This window comes from Stomoxys calcitrans, chromosome 2 (genome assembly GCF_963082655.1).
Source record: "Stomoxys calcitrans chromosome 2, idStoCalc2.1, whole genome shotgun sequence".
Lineage (NCBI taxonomy): Eukaryota > Metazoa > Arthropoda > Insecta > Diptera > Muscidae > Stomoxys > Stomoxys calcitrans.
This window is the reverse complement of record NC_081553.1, coordinates 20,006,050-20,031,775: the sequence shown is the minus strand read 5'-3', so window position 1 is coordinate 20,031,775 and position 25,726 is coordinate 20,006,050. Positions and strand designations below refer to the sequence as shown.

The 25,726-nt window shown below is 39.2% G+C and overlaps 1 protein-coding gene across 6 annotated transcripts in view; it reads right to left on the bottom strand.

Moving 5' to 3' along the window:
• LOC106080376 (uncharacterized) overlaps positions 1-25,726 on the bottom strand; it is a 91,483-nt gene that overhangs the window by 32,587 nt on the left and 33,170 nt on the right. For 4 of the 6 annotated variants that reach the window (XR_009397099.1, XM_013241740.2, XM_013241742.2 and 1 more), the window contains exon 3: positions 4,230-4,487. Coding sequence is in view for 4 of the 6 variants with exons in the window: in XM_013241740.2 (XP_013097194.2) it covers positions 4,230-4,487 (258 nt within the window). In the remaining 2 variants the exon portion in view is untranslated. The remainder of the gene's footprint in view (positions 1-4,229; positions 4,488-25,726) is intronic. The other 2 variants (XR_009397100.1, XM_059362692.1) reach the window with 1 other exon arrangement.

Sequence of the window (25,726 nt, the reverse complement as noted above, 5' to 3'; positions counted from 1 at the left end):
GGGCTCAGGCTGAGGGGAAGCTTTACTGAATGTGTACGGCTTTCGTGTACGGCCAATTCTCATCTATGGTTGTTTGGTGTGGCAAAAAGCTCTAGACAGATGTGACCTTAGCAACAAGATTGAGAAGGTACAGGGTACCGGGGCACTGCTAATCTTTAGGGGAAGGAGAAGTGCCCCGAGAGAGGCTATACTCGATCTTATGCCTATGCACCTATATGTTGGGTGTGTGGCAACAAAGATCGCCACGAGACTGAAGTAGTCAGGAAGATGGTGCTCCTCTTCTTTGGGTCATTCTTCTGTACTGCTGGGGGATGTGTATTGCCGCGTGGCTCCTCGCTATATGCAGCGCGACTGATTATAAACCAGGGGAGTCCTTTGGTTCCTTGGAATCAGGGAATCCTATGGATTTTTTGACGAGTGCAGCTTCTTACAGGCGGAGTTCTTCGTTATCTTGAAGGCTCTGAAGACGATGTCGATGCATGAGAGGCGACCCGATCAGAATTTCACGATATGCGTGGACAGTCAGGTTGCGCTGAAGGCCTTGGCCGCGTGGGCTCAAAACAGGAAAAATTAGAAATTAGAAAATGCAAAGAGCTTTTTCGAACCATGCGAACGGCTGTCAGGTTCTGCTGGATCCCAGGCCATCAAGGTGTGGCGGGGAACGAAGCGGCAGATGAGCTAACCAGGAATGGATCGCTGATCGTGATAGATTTTGTTATGGAATCAATGAGACCTCCACTGTACGAGCTTCTTGTTAGGGTGGACACCTCCTACGATGACAGCGCGATTGAGGAGTGGGCTAGTGCTGTAGGTTGCGGGCTGACAAAGACCCTATGGCCTAAGTAACGTCGCTTATCTTGGGGCTGAGGAAGCATGCCTTCAGATTGCTGATAGGCGCCCTGATTGGTCATTGCACGGTCAGGTCTTTGACGTCACGCTGGACTTAGGGAAGGGCAGAATTCTACAGGATGTGCGATGAGGAGGAAGATTTGGAAACGATGGAGCACCTTTTGTATTACTGCCCCGCAATTGCGAGGAGAAGACACAGGATAGTGGGTGAACACCTCTTTCTGAGCCTGGATTTCCTACAGGCTCCGTCTGTCGAAGCACGCTAACTTTCGAAGGAGTAAAGCTAGTCGCTTGAAATTTTGCAGAAATATATCTTATTAGTGTAGGTCAGTTGGGATTGTAAATGGGCCAACTCGGTCCATGTTTTGATATAGCTGCCGTATAAACCGATCTGGGATCTTGACTTCTTGAGCATCTAGAGGGCGAAATTCTTATCCGATTTGGCTGAAATTTTGCACGAAGTGTTTTTGTATCTCTTTCAACAACTGTGCTATGTATGGCGCAAATCGGTTCATAACCTGATATAGCTGCTATATAAACCGACCTCTAGTGGTCGCAATTCTTATCCGATTTGGCTGAAATATAGCATGAAGTGTTTTGTTGTGACTTCAAACAACTGTGCTAGGTATGGTTGGTTGCCACATATACCGATCTTGGATCTTGACTTCTTGAGCCAATAGAGGGCGCAATTCTCATCGGATTAAGCTGCAATTTAGCATGAAGTGTTTTGTTTTGGTTAAGATCGGTGCATTACCAGATATAGCTGCCATACATACCAATCTCGGATCTTGACTTCTTGAGCCAATAGAGGGCGCTATTCTTATCCGATTTGACTGAAATTTTGCACTTGTGTCTTGGTATCACTTCCAATAACTGTGCTAAGTATGGTTAAAATCGGTTTATAACCTGATATAACTTCCATATTACCGATCTGGGATCTTGACTTTATAAGCCTCTAAAGGGAGCAATTCTTACTCGATTTTACTGAAATTCTGTACAACGGCTTCTCCCATGACCTTCAACATACGTGTTCAATTTGGTCTTAATTGTTCTATAGCCCAATTCAGCTCCCACATAAACCGATCTCACGATAATGCTTCTTGAGCCCCTACAAGGCGCAATTCTTAACCGAATGGACTAAAATATAACCCAATGACTTCTACCATGATCTTTAACATTCAATTCACTTATGGTACGAATCGGACTATAACTTGTTGCATCTCAGATCATTATTTCGATGAGTTACAAATGGAATTTCGATGCCAGTATTCCTCCTTCCTATGGTGGAGGGTATTCAAATTTGAAATTACAGTCGTATATATGGATACTACAGTAGAGCTTGATCAAGGTGGGAATCGAACTCACGAACCCAATTATTTTTTTTGCCAAAACTATTTTGTTGCTTGTTTATAAAATCCACCTATGTCCGCCTTAGACGCCGAAAGCCTGAGTTCAAATCCTGTGAAAATCAGAAAAATTGTCACCGGTTATTATCCCCTTACTAATGCTGGCTACATTTGTGAGATATCCTGCCATAATAAAAGTTCTCTACCAAGAGGTGTCGCTATGCGGCATTTTTTCATGAGAAATTTAGTTTATAAAATCCTATCCACTGTGCTGTTGTATTTGAAACAATTGCTGCTGCTGTTGAATGTACTGCAAACAATTGTACAAATTTGCATTCCACATGCAGGCTCTTAACGCTAGCAAAGACCAATGGTCGGTCACAAATAGAACAAATTCACTGGTGATGCCTGCAACTGGTATCTGTTTAAACGTCGTCGTCTTACTTTAAACTCTATGTGTGTTTGTAGGGGTCTCTGTCTGGTCTGGCATGTTGTTGCCCCAGAGTGCAACTGGAACACATTCACCACTTTATGACTGCAGTCGCAAAGTGATCGAAGACAATTCGCCAAATCGACCTGAATATAAAACAGAAAATAAAAAACGTTGTTGATCCACAACATAAACATGAGAGCTGTAGTTGTTGCTAGTGCTGTATAACAGAACTCTTGGTTACATTGCCTTTAAAATGACACTCCCTTAGCTTCGTTGTAGCCAGGCAGTCAGCAAGCCAGCCATCGAGACACAAGACCATGCCATACAGTGATATGAAAACAATTTGTGGGTTCAAAAGCGTTTTTCCCTAAGTTTTGGTTTTTTTGTCCTACCTTTCAAGTCTGCAAGGCAATCAAAAAAAAAAAAAAAAACTGTTGCATTTCTGGGTGCAACAAACATGCAGCACATACATGCTATACTGCACACACACACATACATAGGCAGATAATCAAAACTATACCAGACGAATTGACCATTTTGCGTCTTAACCATAGCCAAAGAGGTGGCTGCACTGCCAGCCTTTTTGCAAAATTTCAATGAACCCCTCTCTTTACTTGTTGTTGCCTTATGGTTTTGGCGCATAAAATGTGGTTGTTGCGCCAGCTCCCGGTTTATCAACTAGCCAGCAACACCTAAATACTTTGATTTGTGTCTGAAAGTATAAACGGATGACGCACATTGCCGTTTTGCCAGTTTTCTGTAGTCCAGTCTCTATGTTGCCGCTAGTGGCCACATTTGCTTTAATCTTTTTGTTTTTTTGTCTTTTTGAGACTAGTGTTCCAAATGCAAAATGTCTTGCAGTTAGATATGCCCTATTCTCCTAAATATTTATGTATTTGAATATTTTGTTGTTATATCCGTGACTGTGATTTTAATATAAATTAGGACGAGTTTTTTGCTGTTTTTGCTTTCTTAGCTTAGCAGTGAAACCACTAAGGGCAACTTTCACATTATAAAGGAAAGGAAGAAATGAAAAATCAAAAAAAAGAAAAGAAAAAATCACCACAAGCAAAAATGTTGGCAGAAGGAAAATTAAATGGATTTCAAGTTTGTGTCTTAAGTCTTTTGTATTTTAGACTGGCCTCTTGAGAATATCTTTTTAGATTATCCATGGATGTCTGCCTTTAAATGACAAGTTTTTATGCCTCATCTACTTTGTCTGGTGAGTGAGATTACAACGAATTCGTTTTGGTATTTGAAGTCTGGCAATAATTAAACTGCTTTCAAGTTTGTTGCTTAAGTCTTTTGTTATGAGTGTGAAGTGGTTCTGGCAAACACCCACACGCTGCTTACTTACATTCAACAAAATTTTACATTTTGTAACACTTAAAAAACTCAAAACTTGTTTTTTTCTCCATTCCTTTAAAAGATTACAATTGGCCCTTTTTTTTTAATTTTATTTTCGACATCATTTAAGCCTTTCTGAGCAAACTCTTTTGATGTTTTCTCACCTTTTAACCCATTACAAAATAGAAATATATTTTTTCTTTTTTTAAGTTATTTAATGTTTAGTATTTGGTATTAGATTGGGATTAGCTTACATTTTGTCCACTCACGTTGCTCACCAGCACCCCACAATAATCGGGCGCTCCCTGTTTGGCCAATAGGTTGAGACTGAAGGCCACCGTATCAGAGCCATCGCCCATTGACATGCAGGCTGGTGTTCGAAAATCTCGCGCATGCACTGCACCTCCATATGGACCATCCAGCTTCACTTTTATATTCATTGTGCCCGCTTTGCAAGTGGCTGAGACGCGGGGTGCAAACTCTGTGGGCGATGTGGCATCTTGGGCATATATCTGAAAGAGAAGATATTAAGAAGGGCATTAATTATGAGATAAATACTTTAAATTAAAGAAATTATTGCACTTAATGGCAAAATTTGGGTAAGAGATGATTAAAACAAGGTGGGGATATACAAAAAATGTTTATTTCAAATTTAATTTTAACAAATATAATTAAGAGCGCGATAAGCCCACCTCCACCATATATCATCCACCACATAACCTCCACCATTGTTAAGTTCTTTCGACGACTTTTTGTTATGAAAGCTATTTTAGGATATGGACCGACTTGGGCCACACTTGCATATATGTTAGAGGTCCTCATATAATTTCAGCCAAATAAATTGGACCATACATCCCACAGATTTTGGAAATCAGGAAAAACACCACCAGCAAAATTTTAGTCAAATTGTATTATAATTGCGGCTTTCAGGGGTTGAAAAATCAAATCGCGAGATCGGTTTATATGGTACCTAAATCAAGTATTTTCTCCATAATTTCAAACCTTTGTAATTATATAGTCCGAAAACTGCTAAATCACAATGAAATGCTGGCGTGGCCCTATGGATGGCATCACTAGGGTGATAAGGATTGGTGACAACTATTGCGAGGTAAAGTGACCAAAAGGAACACAGATGAAAAATATTTCTCGAAACGAGAAAAAACCGTACGTTTAGTACGACAATTGGTACCATTTGCAATCTCCTTTACGGATTGAACTAAAGCTAGGATGAGTCACTTTTTTTTTACTTTACTTTAATTGGCTATGACAGAATATTTCTTCCACTAGCCGAACGTAGAATAGCGTTCCAAGCGCCTCGATCTTCTGCGCTCATTCTAAAATCTCTGATACCAAGTTTCGACGTGTCTCCCACAACTTGATCATTCCATCGGGCTTTTGGTCTTCCCGGTTTGCGTGTACCACCGTGTTTGCCTTCAAAAGACTTCTTTGCTAGAGCTTCTTCATCCATTCACTAAATTATCTTTTCATAGATTTTCGTAGATTTTAGTACCAATAAGTGCAATTTGGTTCTGAAAATGGTAATTTTTGGTAATTTCCTTACGAATTCAGCTAAAGCGATCGAAATTGCGATAAATGTATGCCTTGGCATTATATATTGGGAAACTTGAATTCGTTTTAGAATTCATACAATAGGTTAGGTTAGGTTTAAGAGTCAGTGTACCATCAGAATCACTTGGACGTTTTCGTCCATTATGATACCACAGGAACAGAAGAAGAAAGATGCCGTCTAGTTCTTATCGTTGAACTATCAAGTTTGCTTTAAAAAGCCCAACAACTTGCAAACGTTCACATCCACTAAATCAAACAGGTTCTAAAAGAAATGAGAACCTAAAGTAAAGGAGAACCGACAGCTAGTGGGTGACACACACACACACGTAGAAAGAAATTGTGACATTTCGAGTCTCACTTAAAAACTGCAGATCAGCAGGCCCTGACAATATCCCTGCTGAACCGTTGCGGTATGGGGCACACCCCATTGCTCAAACGATCACCCCAATAATCAAGGAGGCCTGGGATACAAAAGCTGTCCCCACGGAATGGAAGAAGGGGATCATGGACACAATCCCAAAGAAGGATGAACACTGGAGAGGGATTCAATTGCTAAATGCAATAAATAAAGTGATGGCAAGTCTCCTTATGCAGCGTATTTCGCCAGCACTTGACACATGTTGTGTAAGGAACAGTTAGGTTTTCGGCCAGGATTTTATTTTGGCGACTTATATGATCCTCTGCGCATAATCATTGAACAGTTTGCAGAACTTAATACAAGCTTATTCCTTTAATTCATCGACTTCGAGTGAAGCACGCTGTTGAATAATGCCATCCCTGAAATAATCGTGACACTTATAAGGAAGCTGTGTAGGAATGCTGAAGTTTCAGTCCGTTTCAATGGAAAGAGAGCCGACCTTTCGCCAAAATAGGCCTGAGGATAAACATAGCAATGACCAAGTCTATGAGGGACATTGAGTCATTGAAGACGTTGAAAACTTTTCCTTTTTTGGCAGCAACATAACAAAGGACGGAGGATCAGAGGCAGACGCCGGAGGATCAGAGGCAACGCGCCTTTCTTAAACTCAAAAAAGTTTGGAGATGCAGTGACATCTCACATCTCACAGGTCAAAATCTTCAACAGTAATATGAAATCTTTTTTTTATACCCTCCACTATAGGATAGGGGGTATACTAATTTTCTGTTTGTAACTATTCGTAATATTCGTCTGAGACCCCATAAAGTATATATATTCTTGATCGTCGTGACATTTTATGTCGATCTAGCCATGTCCGTCCGTCTGTCCGTTCGTCTGTCCGTCCGTCTGTCCGTCCCTCTGTCCGTCCGTCTGTCCGTCCGTCTGTCCGTCCGTCTGTCCGTCCGTCCGTCCGTCCGTCTGTCCGTCCGTCCGTCTGTCCGTCTGTCCGTCTGTCCGTCCGTCTGTCTGTCGAAAGCACTCAAACTTCCGAAGGAGTAAAGCTAGCCGCTTGAAATTTTGCACAAATACTTCTTATCATTGTAGGTCGGTTGGTATTGTAAATGGGCCATATCGTTCCATGTTTTGACATAGCTGCCATATAAACCGATCTTGGGTCTTGACTTCTTGAGCCTCTAGAGTGCGCAATTCTTATCCGATTGGAATGAAATTTTGCACGACGTGTTTTGTTATGATATCCATCAACTGTGCCAAGTATGGTTCAAATCGGTCCATAACCTGATATAGCTGCCATATAAACCGATCTTGGTTCCTGACTTCTTGAGCCTCTAGAGGGCGCAATTTTTATCTGATTTGAATGAATTTTTGCACGAAGTATTTTGTTATGATATCCAACAACTGTGCCATGTATGGTTCGAATCGGTCCATAACCTGATATAGCTGTCATATAAACCGATCTTGGGTCTTGACTTCTTGAGCCTCTAGAGGGCGCAATTCTTATCCGATTTGAATGAATTTTGGCGCGTGGTATTTTGTTATGATATCCAACAACTGTGCCAGGTTTGCTTCAAATCGGTCCATAACCTGATATAGCTTTCATATAAACAGATATGGGGACTTGACTTCTTGAGCTTCTAGAGGGCGCCATTCCTATCCGATTTGGCTGAAATTTAGGATGACGTATTTTATTCTTACTTTCAACTACTGTGTCAAATAAGGTTCAAATCGGTTCATAACCTGATAAAGCTGTCATATAAACCGATCTGGGATCTTGACTTCTTGAGCCTGTAGAGGTCGCAATTATTATCGGATTTGGCTGAAATTTTGTACGACGGATTCTCTCATGACCATCAACATACGTGTTTATTATGGTCTACGCTAGTTAGTTATGAAAACATGGCTTTTGAAATTTGTAGACCTGGACAATACCAACCAAACTGGTAGCAAAGCGGACCGGGGGTATGCTAATTTCGTTATATATCCTAAAACCAAGACATGTTTATCTCATGTGTCAATGATCGGATAATGACTTGTCATTACTTCACTTTATTCCATCCGAATTGTTGAAGCAAATTTTTTATAGCAAAAATAAAAAAGTTATATTTCTTCAAAAATATATGAAAGTAAAGCAACTTTCGAAGCATAGAAACTAAAAATAAACTTTTATGATTCCATCATGTAAGCAGACAATTTTGGAAATAATTGTTAATTTTCTAAACTGGATAGTTTTGGAGAGATTTCAAATCAAATTCATATCAAGCAGAGTTTGCCATTACCATGGAGAAGTTCTTTTAAGCCTCTGTGAACTTTCCAATGGAAGCCACTACGAACGAACCTTTTTTATTGGCATTTCTGAATCCACAAAACAAATTGCTAGACTCATGTCCAAATGTGTGTGCTGATGTGAGTTAAGCTTGAATAGATGTCTGCCTATCCAGGGACGGACGGACGGATGCTCATACCTTTGCGTACATAAATATTTTTTTTAATGTTCTAAAATTTTTTGAAAAACAGTTGGCGGCCAGCCATTAATCCATTAAGTCATGTTTTACAACTATGTTTTGTGGCATATACTCATTTTTTGATGTATGTGCTGGTTGGCATGTATGTCAGTACTTATGATGCATACATACATTGGCCTATAAGATTTACCGAGACCATTTCCCCTGTTTTCTTTTTATTTTTGGTTATTAAGCGGCAAACTCTTGCCACAGCTAGTCCCCTTTAATTAATAATCCAACCCATTAGAGCCTTAGGGCAAAATGCAATTATCAATTTTGTTGCCCACGTAAGATTCTTATTAAATTGATAATTTTCCCATGGCAAAACTCAGTTAGGCAGAGTAATGAAATGTTAAAACACACACACTTTGATATTGAAGAGAAACTTGGAGCAAGTCACTTGAGTTTTAGGTAATGAAACGTTTCTTAGGTTAGGTTAGGTTAAAGTGGCAATCAGATTCACTTGGATGTTTTCGTCAATGGTGATACCACAGGAACAGAAGGGAAGGAAGACGCCTTCTGGTTCCTAACGTTGAACCATCCAGATCGCTTCAAAAATTTCAACAACCTTCAAATGTCCACATCCGCTTAATCAGAAAAGTTCTCAAAAAAAAAAAGGAGAACCTATGGCGGAACTCCTTCGGACAGGCAGTGAAGGACACACAGACAGTAGATGTTCTATCGTTTACTCTTCCTCGACGCCTCCACAGCTTCTGCAAAAGTCGTTATTTGTAACATTCAGTCTGTGAACATACTTTCTTTTAAGACTGTGATCTGTGACCATGTTAGACCCAGGGACTGAGATATCTGTTTAGCCAACACCAGCAAAGCGGAAGACCTCTTGAAGTCTAGATTTAGGATCATTTGCACCAAGCCTCTCCGTAAAACTTAGAGCGATGGGCCTTTTATTATTCCAGGCCCTCAATGTGCGTATTGGCTAAGCAGAAAAGTCCGATGGCCTAGGCAAATTATAGGCATGCTTACATAAAGTATGTGCGGTTTTGTTTTTAGGACTCGAACCAGGTATCCTAACAGCTTACTCCCAGGCTCTCTAGATCTGCCGCTGGAAATAGACGCAGATCATCAACCGCGTAGTGGATAACACTATCGTAGCTTCCGTCAATAACTATCTACTACGTGTTGAATGTTCTTGTGAAAAAAAACAAGTAAAAGAGTGCTAAGTTCGGTCGGGCCGAATCTTGGGAACCCCCCCACATGGATTCTAAAAATGTATACAAAATACATTTAGTTGAAGGGCATATTTTTACTCTACATACCAAACTTCTGTCAAACCAGACAAAAAAAAATAAAGCTTCTAGGAACCGAACAAGGATAATCGAGAGACTGGTTTATATGGGAGCTATATCAGGTCATAGACTGATTTAGACCGTATTTAGTACAGTTGGAAGTTGTAACAAAACATCACATGCAAAATTTCAGCCAAATCGGACAAAAATTGCGGCTGCCAGGGGCTCAAGAAGTCAAATCGGGAGATCGGTTTATATGGGAGCAATATATAGTCCGATATGGACTGTACTTATCACAGTTGTTGAAAGTCATAACAAAACACTACATCTTCAATTTCAGTCAAATCGGACAAAAATTGCGGCTTGCTCAGGAAATTATATCAGGATATCAGTTTATATGGGAGCTATAACAGGTTAAAGACCGATTCGGACCGTACTTGACACAGTTGTTGTAAGTCATAACGGGACACCACATGCAAAATTTCATTCAAATCGAACAAAAATTGCGGTTTGTAAGGGCTCAAGAAGTCAAATCGAGAGATTGGTTTATATGGGAGCTATATCAGGATACAGACCGATATAGACCGTACTTGGACCAGTTGTTGGAAGTCATAACAGAACACTGTGTGCAAAATTTCAACCAAATCGGATAAAAATCCAGTCAAATCGGAAAAAAATTGCGACTTGTAAGGACTCAAGAAGTCAAATCGTGAGATCGGTTCATATGCGAGCTCTATCAGGTTATAGACCGATTTAACCCGTTGTTGGCACAGTTGTTGAAAGTCAGAACACTATGTGCAAAATTTCAGCCAAATCGGGCAAAAATTGCGGCTTGTAAGGACTCAAGAAATCAAATCGTGAGATCCATTCATATGTATATGGGAGCCATATTTAAATCAAAACCGATATGACCCATTTGCAATATCCAACGACCTACATGAATTTTATGTGTCTGTGCAAAATTTAAAGCGGCTAGCTTTACGCGTTCGACCGCTATCGTGATTTTGACAGGCGGACGGACGGACGGACATGGCTAGATCGACTCCGAACGTCGAGGTGATCAAGAATATACATACTTTATGGGGTCTTCGACAAATATTTCGAGGTTTTACAAACGGAATGACTAGATTAGTATACCTCTCATCCTATGATGGTAGGTATAAAAACAAAACCTTCGCTCACCTGCTTTCCTTAAAGGCAGTTTTATTTTTTATACTCTCCACCATAGGATGGGGGTATACTAATTTCGTCATTCCCTTTGTAATACATCGAAATATACGTTTTTCTTTCGAAGGAGTAAAGCTAGGCGCTTGAAATTTTGCGAAAATACTTCCTATATATGTAAGTCGGTGGGGATTATAAGTGGACCAAATCGGTCCATGTTTTGACATAGCTGCCATATAAACCGTTCTTGGGTCTTGATTTCTTGAGCATCTAGAGGGCGCAATTCTTATCCAATTTGGCTGAAATTTTGCACATGGTGTTTTGGAATCACTTTAAATCGGTTCATAACCTGATATAGCTGCCAAATATAAACCGATCTCTCCACCAGACTTCTTGAGCTCTTATGCGATTTGGCAGAAATTTAGCACGTGGAGTTTTGGTATCACTTCCAACAATTGTGCCAAATGTAGTCCACTGACAGACAGAAGGTTGCTAGCAACGACTTATGCAGAGGCTGTGAGGACATCGAAGAAGAAGAGCCTATAGAACACCTTCTGTGTGTGTGTGTCCCGCACTAGCAGTTAGAAAGAGTTCCACTTTAGGTTTTCATTTCTTTGAGAACCTATATGATTTAGCGGATGTGAACATTCTGTTTGCAACATATCGAAATATCAATTTCCGACCATACAAAATATATATACTTCGGATCGTCTTAAAATTCTAAGACGATTTAACGTGTCTGTCCGTCCGTCTGTTGTAATCACTCTACAGCCCTCAAAAATTGAGATATTGAGCTGAAATTTGGCACAGATACGTCTTTTTAATGTACGCTGGTTAAATTGTTGAACGGGCCAAATCGGAGCATATTCGGATATAGCTGCTATATAGACCGATCTGCCGATAAAGGGTCTTAAGCCCATAAATGCTTTAATTTTCATCTGATTTCGCTGAAATTCGACACAGTAAGTAGTTTTAGGCCTCCCGACATCTGACCCAAGTATAGTCCATATCGCACTATATTTAGATATGGCTGCCATATATACCGATCTGCAGATAAAGGCTTTAAAGCCCATAAAAGATTTATTTATTATCCGATTTTGCTGAAATTTGAAACAGTTGGTTATTTTAATTCTCCCGACATCTGACCTAAATATGGTTCAGATCGGACTATATTTAGATATAGCTGCATATAGACCGATCTCCAAATAAAGGGTCTGAAGCCCATAAAAGCATTATTTTTTAACCGATTTCGCTGAAATTTTAAACGATGAGTAGTTTTACGCTTCCCAATATAGGACACAAATATGGTTTAGATCGGACTATATTTAGATATAGCTGCCATATAGACCGATCTACCGATTAAGGATTTGAAGCCCATAAAAACTTTATTTATTACCCGATTTCGCTGAAATTTGAAGCTGTAAGTAGTTTTATGCCTTCTAAAATAGGACCCAAATATGGTTCAAATCGAACTATATTTAGATATAGCTGCCATATAAACCGATCTGCCGATAAAGGGTCTGAAGCCAATAAAAGCTCTATTAATGACCCGATTTCGTTGAAATTTGAAGCTGTGAGTAGTTTTACGCCTCCTAATATAGGACCCAAATATGGTTCAAATCGAACTATATTTAGATATAGCTGCCATATAGACCGATCTGCCGTATAAGGATCTGAAGCCCATAAAAACTTTATTTATTACCCGATTTCGCTGAAATTTGAAGCTGTGAGTAGTTTTACGCCTCCTAACATAGGACCCAAATATGGTTCAAATCGAACTATATTTAGATATAGCTGCCATATAAACCGATCTGCCGATAAAGGGTCTGAAGCCCATAAAAGCTCTATTAATGACCTGATTTCGCTGAAATTTAAAACAGTGGGTAGCTTAAGGTCTCCCGACATCCGTCACAAATATAGTTCGGATAGGACTATATTTAGATATAGCTTTCATACAGACCGATCTCCCGATAAAGAGTCTGAAGCGAATAAAAGCTTTATTTTTTACCCGATTTCGCTGAAATTTGAAACAGTAAGTAGTTTTAGGCCACCTGCCATCCGACCCAAATATGGTAAATATGGGACTGTATTTAGATATAGCTGTCTTATGGACCGATGTTCCGATTAACCGTCTGTAGCTCATAAAATCTTTATTTATTACTCGATTTTGTTGAAATTTTAAATACAAAATTCAACAGTGACTTATATTTATTAGACCACTTAATGTCCGTTCCGAATTTGGGTTCATAAGTTATACAATTTTCACCGGATTGTGACGAAAGGGGGTTTACCTATATACCCGAGGTAGTGGGTATACAAAGTTCGACCCGGCCGAACTTAATGCCTTTTTACTTGTTTTATTTTATTTATTTTTTATATTATTTTTGTTTTGTTTTATTATATTTGTCACCTTTGTGATAAAAAAATATTGGGTTGCCCAAAAAGTAACTGCGGATTTTTTTAAAAGAAAGTAAATGCATTTTTAATGAAACTTAGAATGAACTTTAATCAAATATACTTTTTTTACACTTTTTTCTAAAGCAAGCTAAAAGTAACAGCTGATAACTGACAGAAGAAAGAATGCAATTACAGAGTCACAAGCTGTGAAAAAATTTGTCAACGCCGACTATATGAAAAATCCGCAATTACTTTTTGGGCAACCCAATATTACACAAAAAATTTTTCAAACACCTTAGTCTTTTGTATTTGTCATGCGTTTTGTGACATGTAAAGAAGAATTTCTCACCCCCGAAAAAACATTTAAGAACCCCAATTAATAAAATTTTATTCATAAATTTCATCATGTTTGTTTTTCATAAGAAATTCCCCAATTCTTTGAAATAATGTTTCTTGCAACTGCCATTCACAGACTCACACGCCATAGATTCCATAAAATGTGATTCACCAGATTTTGTTCATTATTTTTGATTTCTTTCAATAAACTATTCTTCATATTTACTTTTTTCGTATTGTTTGCTTCACTACAAAACCATTTCCAAAATAAGAAAACAAAATACATGTCCGTAAAGCCCCAAACAAACAAATAAACTAAAGCTTAGAGAAGTAAATAATTGAATACTATCTCGTTCGTTTGCCTTGTTTCCTCACAGCGGTGAGTCTTTTGTTGTGGCAGCTTCTAAAAATTAGGTTTTATAGACGCCGGCAATTCTTCCCTCAAAACAAAGTCCAAATAAAACCACGAAAAATACATTAAATAGACGAGGCAGCAATAAAAGCTTTGAAATGCGTACCGACGAGTGATGGTGGTAGTGGAGGTAGTGTTGCTTCTGGGCCATTTGAAAATTTGAATTTCAACAATCATAATTTGTTCTCCTTCGTTTGAACTGTGACCGTAGATAAGCTTAGCCGAAGAAGCTAGACTCTGCGAAAGAAATCCCATTGGATGATTTTGATTTATTTCCATTATTTTGATTTATTAGGTCAGGGTGAGAAGAAAATTTTCTGAATTAGTGATTCAGCAACAAGGGAATTAACAACCTCAATCCCTCTGGCTGATGCTACTAATTTTAATGATTTCGTTTGCACCAGCAGCCAGATGTTCTTAATGAATTTTAATTTGTTCGTTTGGTAAGTCTGGTGAAGTAATTAGTTTTTATGTTAATGTGCTGGAATTTATAGCGGAAAGTGGAACAATAAACTCCCAAGACTCTGAAGGAATTAATCAAAGCTAAAAACACAGATTAGATTGAAATTCCAAATATTTATTTATTTCAAGTTCTATATAACTGTATGTTTGCACAAAATATCAGCAAAACAAGAATTTTAAATTAGTTTAACCCGGATTGCCCTGGTGTTGCCATATGGCCACCAAAAAATTTTTTACAGTATTTTAACTGTAAAATTGTAATGGTTTGACATTATGAGAAGAGATGGGAAGTGCTTCTTTCAAACAAGTGGTCGTTTGTCATTTTCGGAATAGAAAGTTACCAAAAAGTTGTCTTATTTTTGTTCGTTTTAGTCTTAGACTTGGATATCATCTCACGATAGTGCTCACCATTCAAAGTTACGTTACGATTCGCATCACTTTTGAAGAAGTACGGTCCAATGATGCTACCAGCCCATAAAGTGCTCCACACTGTTACTTTTTCTGGATGCATTGCTCTTGCTATGTTTCTGGCCGATCTTCATTCCAAAATCGATAATTCTGCTTAATTACGTTACCATTGAGCCAAAAATAAGCTTCGTCGTTGAACACAAGAAGCGCGCGATGAACTTTCTTATCAGAGCACGCATTTTGAGAATAAAATTCTATAATTGGCAAACGTTGTTCCTTTCTTAGACGATTCATGGATAAATTATAGACCAATTGGAAGAGCCTAGAGGAATCAATAATAGGGATTGTAAATATGTGGCCGAGTAATCGAAAATTGGATCCAACATATTGACAGACGCAAACGTGTCCGCGGTCTTTAGCCTTTTTGGTTAGCAACAAGCAAGTCAGTAAAGTTGTTCAATTCGGAACTTTAATTTTATTGTGAAAATCTTGTTGTTCGATTAGCCTGTAAAAAATAATATCGACTCAAACATTGGGTCGAGTTCTACTTATAAATGTTTTGTTCGTTTTATTTAAATAAAAAATATCAAGTCCTTATTGGAAAACCCGATATACATAGAGATTTATAAGAAATAAAATTTCTTTATAAAATAAAATAGTTCTTTCTTTTGTAACTCTTTCAAGACGAGCTCTATGATCAGAGATCTTTGCAATGGAAAAGGAAAGCGAAAGGTTACAACACAAACCAACTACTATGGGACGCGTTTCGTCATTTGGTTAGAATAACTCATTGGTCATATTAGATGTGGAGGCTTCATAGGCCACACATTGCTAGGTCGTACTTATACCGCGAAAATGTGTCTACTTTGTAAGCACAAGTCTGGCATCTTTCTCACTAGCTGTTCTTTTCACCGCATGTATTTTTTTGTGGTGATAGACTTTTTTTATGCCCACCACCGAAGAATGGGGGTATATTAATTTTATCATTCCCTTTGCAACACATCGAAATATCCATTTCCGACCCTATAAAGTATATATATTCTTGATCGTCGTAAAATTCTGAAAGCACTAGCCATGTCCTTTCCAACGAATCTCTTTACTCTCAAGGGTCCTGATATAAATTTACTTAAAATATTTATTTGTATTCCTTTATTCATACTTAGCTTTCTTTTTATACCGAAGAATGAGGGTACGTTCATTTTGTCATACTCCGCAACGTTCGCAACATATCGAAATATCTATTTCCGACCCTATAAAGTGTATATATATTCTTGATCGTCGTAAAATCTAAGACGATATAGCCATGTCCGTCCGTCCGTTTGTCTGTCTGTTGAAATCACCCTTCAGTTTTTAAAAAAAGAGATATTGAGCTGAAACTTTGCACAGATTTTTTGTTTGTCCATAGGCAAAGATGGGCTATATCGGACTATATCTTTATACAGCCCCCACATTTATTATCCGATTTTGCTGAAATTTGGGACAGTGAGTTGTGTTAAGCCACTTGACGTTGTTATTCTTTGGTCCAGATCGGTTAAGATTCAGATCGGTTGGAGAGGTATCGGGAGAAAAGGAGAGAGGAGAAACGTCTAGTCCGCAGAAAGAAAAAGGAAATGGAAAGACGTGAGTGTGAGCGAATTGAGATGTACAGGAGTCAGAACGAAGTCCGGAAATGCTGCCAAAGAATTAAACAACAAACCCATAACATGCTGAGGATATGGAAACAACATTTTACCCAGCTGCTAGTGTCCGACGTTGGCGGCGAAGAGGATACCGCAGAACTAATCCCTGATGATGGTATATAATGTTAACCTCCTAATCCGAATGAGGTCCAAGTAGCAGTGACCCGACTAAAGAACAACAAGGCAGCAGGAGCCGACGGGTTACACGCTGAACTATTTAAGACCGGAGGCGACACGCTGATAAGGCGTATGCATCGGCTTATCTGCGCAATCTGGCTAGAAGAACGCATACCCGATGATTGGAACCTCAGCATACTATGTCCCGTACACAAGAAAGGAGACAAGATGGAATGTGCCAACTATAGAGGAATAAGTTTCCCCCCCATCTCATACAAGATACTCTCGAACGTACTGTGTGAAAGATTAAAACTATCTATCTATCTATCTATCAATGCGGCTTTAGACCAGGTAAATCCACCCTAGATCAGATATTCACACTGCGCCAAATCCTGGAAAAGACCCAAGAAGGACAAATCAACACCTACTATCTCTTTCATCCCCTTAACGTTCAAAGGTAAATACAAGCCATGTCTGAGTTTGCTATCCCTGCAAAATTAATAAGACTCTCCAGGATGACACTTGCTGATACGCGGTTCTCAGTAAGAATAGGAAAGAATCTCTCTGAACCATTTAATACCAAACGAGGTTTCAGACAAGGAGACAGCCTATCGTGTGATCTCTTTAATATCCTGTTGGAGAAGATTATACGAAATGCAGATGTGAATAGATATGGCACACTAATCACAAGAGAATCTGCTACTCGCCAATTCTGCCTTTGAAAGAATCGAAAGAGAATTAGTGAAAATGGGTCTGGCAGTAAATGTAGATAAGACGAAATGGATGGTTTCAACTCCCAAAAAGCCTTGCACAACCGAGCAGATAAAGAAAATGGAGAAAGTTGGGAACCACAACTTTGAGACAGTCCTTAAATTTATCTACCTCGGCACCGCCGTAACCGAAACGAATGATACCAGTTTTGAGATAAAGCGAAGAATAATACTGGCAAACAGATGCTACTTTGGACTAAGTAAGCCGTTTAGAAACAAGGCCGCCTCTCGACAGACGAAGATTACACTATACACTGACACTGATACTACCCGTGCTGTTATATGGTTCTGAAGCATGGGAACTTGTAAAAACAGATAAGGCAGTGCTTGGAGTATTTGAGAGAAAGGTTCTTCGTAAAATATATGGACCAGTTTGCGTTAATGGAGAATATAGGCGACGTATGAACCACGACCTGCATGACGACGATAGCATAGTTACACGCATCAAAATGCAACGGCTGCGTTGGCTAGATCATGTTGTCAGAATGGATGAAGAAGCTCCAGCAAACAAGGCAAACATGGTGGTACACGCAAACCGGGAAGACCAAAAGCACGATAGAAGGATCAAGTGGTGGGAGAAAGCTCGAAACTTGGTGTCAGAGATTTAAGAATGAGCGCAGAAGATCGAGGCGCTTGGAACGCTTTTCTACGTACGGCTAGTGGAACAAATATTCTGTCATAGCCAATTAAAGTAGTAAGTAAAGTTCAGATTTGGATATAGACCGATCTCTCGATTTAAGGTCATGCGCCCATTAAAATTTTGGACAGTGAGTTGTGTTAAGCCACTCGACATCGTTCTTCAATTTGGCCCAGATCGGTCGAGATTTGAATATAGCTGACATATAGATCGATCTCTCGGTTTAAGGTTTGGACCTATAAAACCCATTTATTGTTCGATGTTGCCGAAATTTGGGACAGTGAGTTGTGTTAGAACCTTCGACATCTTTCTTCAATTTGGCCCAGATCGGTCGAGATTTGAATATAGATGCCATATAGACCGATCTCTCGATTTAAGGTTTTGGGCCAATTTGACTGAAACTGCACAATTATTTGTATTCAAGTCAGTGTTGTGTTAATCCACTCGACATCGTTCTTCAATTTGGCCAGATCGGTTCAGATTTGAATATAGCTGCCATATAGACCGATCTCTCGGTTTAAGGTTTTGAGCCCATAAATGGCGCATTTATTGTCCGATGTCGCCGAAATTTGGGACAGTGAGTTGTGTTAGGCCACTCGACATATTTCTTCAATTTGTTTCAGATCGGTAGAGATTTGGATATAGCTGCCTTATAGACCGATCTCTCGATTTTAGGGATTTGGCGCCATAATATTCGCATTTATTGTCCGATTTCGCCGAAATTTGGGACAGTGAGTTGTGTTAGGCCCTTCGACATTCTTCTTCAATTTGGCTCAGATCGGTCCAGATTTGGATAGAGCTGCCATATAAACCGATTTCTAGATTTAAAGTTTTGGCCCCATAAAAGGCGCATTTATAATCCGATTTCACTCTCTCTTCTATTTGGTTTTATGTTATTTTACTTTGCTGTAATCTACTTTTAAAAGAGTAAAAAAAAAAAATTTTAAATTTTTTGTCAAAATTATTATAAATTTTTATGAGTTTTCTCTTGTTTTGGGAAAAAATTATCTTTTTCTTGTAACCAAGTGGAAAACTTTGCTTAACTTAACTTTCTAAAACAATGGAAGTATCTCACTTCCTTATTTAAGCCTTATTTAATATTTTCAGCTGGGTGTTATCCATCATACTTCTATTTAACACTCAGTTCCATTAGTAACTCATTGAGAAAAATTCGCTTGGCATTTTTTAATCCAATAATCTTGGTGTAATCTTCATTCCACACACATACACAGCCTAGAATGTTCTGTTGGCATGCGGCATGGTGCTTAAATGAGCCCGCAAAGCCGGCTTTGAAGTGTCGATTGCAACAAATTTTCTAGGCTCAATTGCACTACACTCCACAATTGCTGCTATTCAAAAAAAAAAAAAAAAGTGTCTGTGATTGGCACATGCCTTTAATTCATGCACTCCAATTGTAATAGAATTAGAATTTGCCCAACAACAAAGCCACAGACAGACGTCAGTCAGTTAGTAGTCTGCCAATCCCAGTATCTGACACCAGGCAGAATACAAAGAATGGAAATTACAATAGGGGTGGGGGCAATGGAAGGCGAGAAAAAAAAGGTGGAAAACAAAAACAACTGAAACTGACAACTTTCTCCTGCCATGAAAAACCACTAAAATGGTAACATCACAGCGCAAAAACAGAACAGTTGGCAGAACAATACAAATAGCTGAGCGTACTAGCATTCTGGTGCGCAAGAATGCCAGAAAACGAAATCAGAGTACAAAGGAACATTAGATTCTGAAATTGAAATAAATCTATTCATCGTTAGCAGCAGCACTGGTGCAAAGCAGCAGTCATCATCTGAACATCAAGCAACCCAACAAACATTAGAGCCAAACACATTGGTGTGTTGTAGATTGATGGCTGTCTGTTCCTTGCTATGTCTGTCGTGGCAATTGGCTTTTGCTGATCCGCTCAACACCTTTGGCTTTTCCTTGCCAATTTTCGTATTGCCTTCAGTCATGGATTTTTCAGAGTTGCTGCTGCAACAGTCGCCCGTAAATTATGCCCAGAACCATGGCTGACATGTAAGTCATTAACCTGGCCTCCTGAGTTCATCTTGAACCGAAAGAGAGTAGACAGACATTAACACACTCATGCCTCCATCCAACCATTGGAGCTTACCCGCCCGTTCTAGACACAATAAGGAGGCCCATGAAGGCTTAAGCGCTTGCTTATCTATCTGCTCTATGGTTGGAATTTTGGTTTCTTTTTGTAGGAATATTTAATGATTAACAAGGCACAGTGGGTAAGGGATTTCTGGGTAAAGGAAATCAAATTAGCAAAAGGCCTAGCCAAACTTTGGATTACCCAATAACCCGGCAAAAATGTCTAAATAAAATTCGATTAAGTTCATATTTTTCATGGATGTCAAGGGGTGAGAACTTACCTTAGAACTTATTTGACAGATTTTAATCATTTTGGCATGGATGTCAAGGGGTAAGAACTCACTGTTTCAATTTTCATCAAAATCGGTTAATAAATGCACTTTTTACGGGCTTAAATCCAAAATCGGCAGATCGTTTTTTTTGCTCTCAGCCCACAAGCAGGGGATGTCCCCTATGAATGCATTGCGCTGGCGAGAGGAAATTTGGAATTGGAGGGGGGGAAAGGATGTAGTGCTTATTGACATTTGTCTTAAATCTTTGGATGTGAAAGTGGGTGTGAAAAACATTAGCCGGAATTCCATTCACCACATACGAACGGTTCGGGCGAAATAAGAATTCTCTCTATAATGCGTTGGGCGGTCCGCTGGCCAATCAATTACAAACGGGTGTGAGTTCTTGGAATGTCTAGTATCCCTGACATACATCCTTACATGAGGAATAAGAAGACGAATATCAGACGAACACACACCATGAAAGTACCGATAGAACAGCGCCAAACAACCCATATTGCGACGATGATGAAGGGAGGCAATAGAGTTGGATACCCCACTGTCCCCAATTAACGCCATCGTTCTACTCCAGCCCGTACATGTGAGTTGTACTCCATTTTCGTCCTTATGAAAGTGGTATAGATGTTAAGAAGATCAGACGGAGTGAAGTAATTCTTACACTGATTAAGGAAGCATAAACACCTGAATGCTTCTTTCGACACTTCGAATGCATATTTAGCCCAACGGACGTCACTTTGTATTTTCATGCCCAGAACATCAAGAGCTTGTGATTGCCCAACATCTACACCGTTGATAGACAAAGATGATCGTAATGGGTCAGCGAATCGTTTGTGTAACAACAAGCAGCACTGAGACTTCCGTGCACTAAAATATACTCGATTCATTCGACCCCACTCAGAAATGGCCAGCAATTCCTGGCAGAGTGTATCGTCCATAACCCGCCTCTTGACCTCAATCTCTCGAAGACTTGGCTTATGGTCGAATGAGTACGACTGACAGAGATTACTGTCATCCGCAAATGAGTAGATCGGATTCGATGTCTGACCCAAGAGATCGTTAGAGAAAGAACAGAGCCCTGGCGTACACCTGCGGTCAATTTGTACTCATTGGATGAGAACCCATCTATAATGACTCGAATAGTGCGATCTCTGAGAAATCTCGAAATAAATCGAACGAAGCCATTACCGACACCAAATGCGACAAGCTTTGATAGTAGTGCACCGTGCCAGACCCTATCAAATGCCTTGGTTTATGAAAACTTTATCTAAATATATACGCATGTGGTCCATACTGGGCTTGGATACCGGAAGGCCTTGCGCAACTTTGTGTTTCAAATTTCAGTGTAATCGGATTATTAATTGAGCCTGTTATGGCCTTAAAATTCTAATATAGTCCGATCAGAACCATATTTGGCATGGATGTCAAGGGGTCTAAAAAAACTCGATGTTGCAAGTTTCAGCAAAATCGAGTAATAAAGGAGGCTTTTGTGGGCTTAAGACCCTTAATCGCCACAATGGCAACTATATCCAAATATAATCCGATCTTGACCATATTCAATTTGAATATCGGGAGGCCTTATCCAACTCACTGTTCAAAAGCTCAGCGAAATTAGGTTATAAATGCGCCTGTTATTTAGTATAACCCGGTATAGGGTTACCGGGAGATAGGTCTATATGGCAGCCAGGCACATAGCTAGGGGAGAGAGGGTGGAAGGGCGTATCGGGCCGAGCCCCCCCAAATTTATATTTTACGGCTGTGAGCTCGTATGCATACTCATTATTGTTTTGTTGTTCTACATTGAACAAAACCATTGGAGTTCTCAAAACACAAAGCCCGAACCTCCCATTTGGGTTTGTTTGTTTTTACTTCATATGTCCCCTAAAATGTCGACTTGGAAACTATCTTTGCCCGAAATAGGTATTTTAGAAATTTTTGTAACTAAAATTCGACAGAAATTAGTTTTGTTTTTTAAGCACACTTTTATCTGGAAAATTAAAAAAAAAATAAATGTCGAATATCAAACCAGGAGAGATATTGTAGACTTCAAGGGGATTCTATTTTTGACCACTATATAGGAAAAAATTTGGAAATCGGATCACAAACAAACGTTTGGGAGCCCGATAGCCGAGGTGACGAATTTTAAGATCCTCGCAAGAGGCATCCGGATGATAGGACAGAATGTCAAAATTTTGCACAACAGCTCAGCTCTAAGCATTTAAAATAACGAAGAGTTACCTCTGCCCGTTTCCACAGGCAGTTTTTTTCCGTTTTTTTTTGTTTTTATCCCACGAAGTTTTTAAACCTTTCAGGGCGTGTTAAGCCTACCCCCAGAGTCCTGTCTACGCTTATGGCTCCCATATAGACCGAACGTATTTATTTTCCAATTTTGCTGAAATGAAGTAGAGTGAGCTATGTTAAATATAGCTGATACACTCATAAAAAAAAGTATGCTGAAAATAGCAAACACTGTCTGCTGAATATACGTAGTTATTGCAGTAGAAGCTCTGCTATTACAGCAGTAGTGGTGCAATTTCATAGTAGCAGGCTTACTGCTGAAAAGTTTGTTGTTTGCTGAAAATGACTGCTAATTAATTATCCGAACTTTGGATACCCAGCACCTCGGGTATATATGTAAACCACCTTTCATCATTATCCGGTGTAAATTGCATACCTTATGTCCCATAGTAGTTATATCGAAATATGATCCGATTTGGACAAAATACTAATCGCTACAAGTCATTGTTCAATTGTGTATAACAAAATATTGGTCTTTTTAGTAGCTATATCTAAAAATAAACCGATCTGAACCATATACGAAACACGGATGTCGAAAAGCCTAACATAAGTAACTGTGTCAAATTTCAGTGAAATCGGATTATAAATGCGCCTTTTATGGGGCCAAGACTTTAAATCGAGATATCGGTCTACATGGCAGCTATATCCAAATCTGGACAGATTTCGACCAAGTTGCAGAAAAATGTCGAAGAGCCTAACCCAATGCAATGTCCCAAATCTTGGCGAAATCGGACAATAAATGCGTCTTTTATGGGCCAAAAACCTTAAATCAAGAAATCGGTCTATATGGCAGCTATATTCAAATCTGCACCGATCTGAGCCAAATTGAAGAAGGATCTCGAAGGTTCTAACACAACTCACTGTCCCAAATTTTAGCAAAATCGGTTAATAAATATGGCTTTTATGGGCCTACGACCCCAAATCGGCGGATCGGTCTATATGGCACCTATATCCAAATCTAGACCGATCTGGCCAAATTGACGAAGGATGTCGAAGGGCCTAACACAACTAACTGCTCCAAATTTCATCAAAATCGGATATAAATGTGGCTTTTATGGGCCTACGACCCCAAATCGGCGGATCGGTCTATATGGGGGCTGTATGAAGATATAGTCCGATATAGCCCATCTTCGAACTTCACCTGCTTACGGAGAAAAATAGAGTCTGTGCAAAGTTTCAACTCAATATCTCTATTTTTAAAGACTGTAACGTGATTTCCACAGACAGACGGACGGACATGGCTAGATCGTCTTAGATTTTCAAGCTGATCAAGAATATATATACTTTATAGGGTCGGAAAGGGATATTTCGATGTGTTGCAAACAGAATGACAAAACAAATATATCCCCATCCTTCGGTTGTGGGTATAAAAATAGAACACATATGCAAATGTGTGTCTCAGTGGATGTTTATAATCACCACTGAATGCATACTTTCCATAACCTTTTTTCTTTAAATTTAGATACATAGGGCCATGTCAGTCATGTGCACATTAGTAGAGCAATAACAAAAAATCCAAGCTTGCTCAGCTACATTCCGAAATTTATACCAATGGATGGATCAGGTAGCTTCTTTACATTAATATTCCACAAATTAAAATCATCTCTTCCAACAAAATTTCTAAAAAAAAAATCCTAAAGTAATCAAAACAAGTAACAGGCAACCATGAAAAGGAGCATAAAATTTTTTTTTTTCAGCAAACTTGTGTAGTCAATACAGCAGATTTTGTTAGTCGAAATAGCAGTAAGAACAGTTTGCTAATACCGCAGCCCTATGTTTGTTTAAACAGCAGTAATGTTTGCAAACATTTTTGCTGTTTTAGCAAACATTTTTGCTATTTTGAATAACAAATTTTGGTTGAGTATATATAAATATTTGGGATCTTGAACCTATGAAGACTCTTTAATTACTAAATGTTGCCGAAATTACCTGATATATCAGCAATAGGTTCAGAATTGTGAATTTTTCAACGAATATTCATATGTACCCGAGATAGTGTGTATCCAAAGTTGGGCCCGGCCGAACTTAATGCCTTTTTTGCCTATTGACACTACGTCCCATTGTGCTCTGATTGCATTCAACTTAAAATGTAGCATTACAATTGTTACTGGAAATTTTAACATCATTAGATGGTACAATTGTTAACGCATTTGGTTGAGTACAGTTATCTGTATCAAATGAAATTTAAATTTTATTTCAATAAAATGCTAAATACGTTAACACGTACAAAACGAAATACACCCATCGTGTAGTGGAATAAAAAACAGTGTTGGAAGTTACCATTCCATGATATAAGAGCAAAATATAAATTGTCTACCTAATGTCATTTGGAGTTTAAAATTAAATCTTGGAAAAATTTTGTTGTTATAGCCATCTTTTTTATGTGGAGATGGGGATCCTCATCAAGCTTCCGGTCCAAAGGACCGATCGCCGCAGGAAGAGTGTGGCCATTAGTTAGTTAAAGGCGTCAATAACTCGCGTTGTCATATCGAGCATCATTGGCACTCAGTATTTGAGCAAGAGCCGGTGCCGCCCGACCTCTCACTGAGACTCTCCGCTCGATACCACTGATTGTCCGCGACTGCCGTTGCAGCTATTCCGTATGGAGCATTCCACCATCCGCAACCTGTAGACGCTCGCAGCTAGGCTTCTCGTGACAGCAATGAACACCACACAGATTGGAGCTCAATGCACCAGCCTGTGTGGTGCTTACAGCTATCCCGTGCCGTGGAAAATGTTAGTAGTAGTTGTTATAATTTTTAAAAGGAGTTTCATCCTGTAAAGCGTACACTAGGACTTTTCTTCGAGAACTAAACTAATTTTCAAATATAGCAACGAAATCAATAAATCGAAATAAAACAAAACACTTAAGCAACAAACTCGTATTAAGCTCCTTACTTCTGATACTCGATTCCCCTTCCTAGAAAAGGGACGCTACAAAAGTAGATCGATAGGGACAGCAAACGACGTCATACT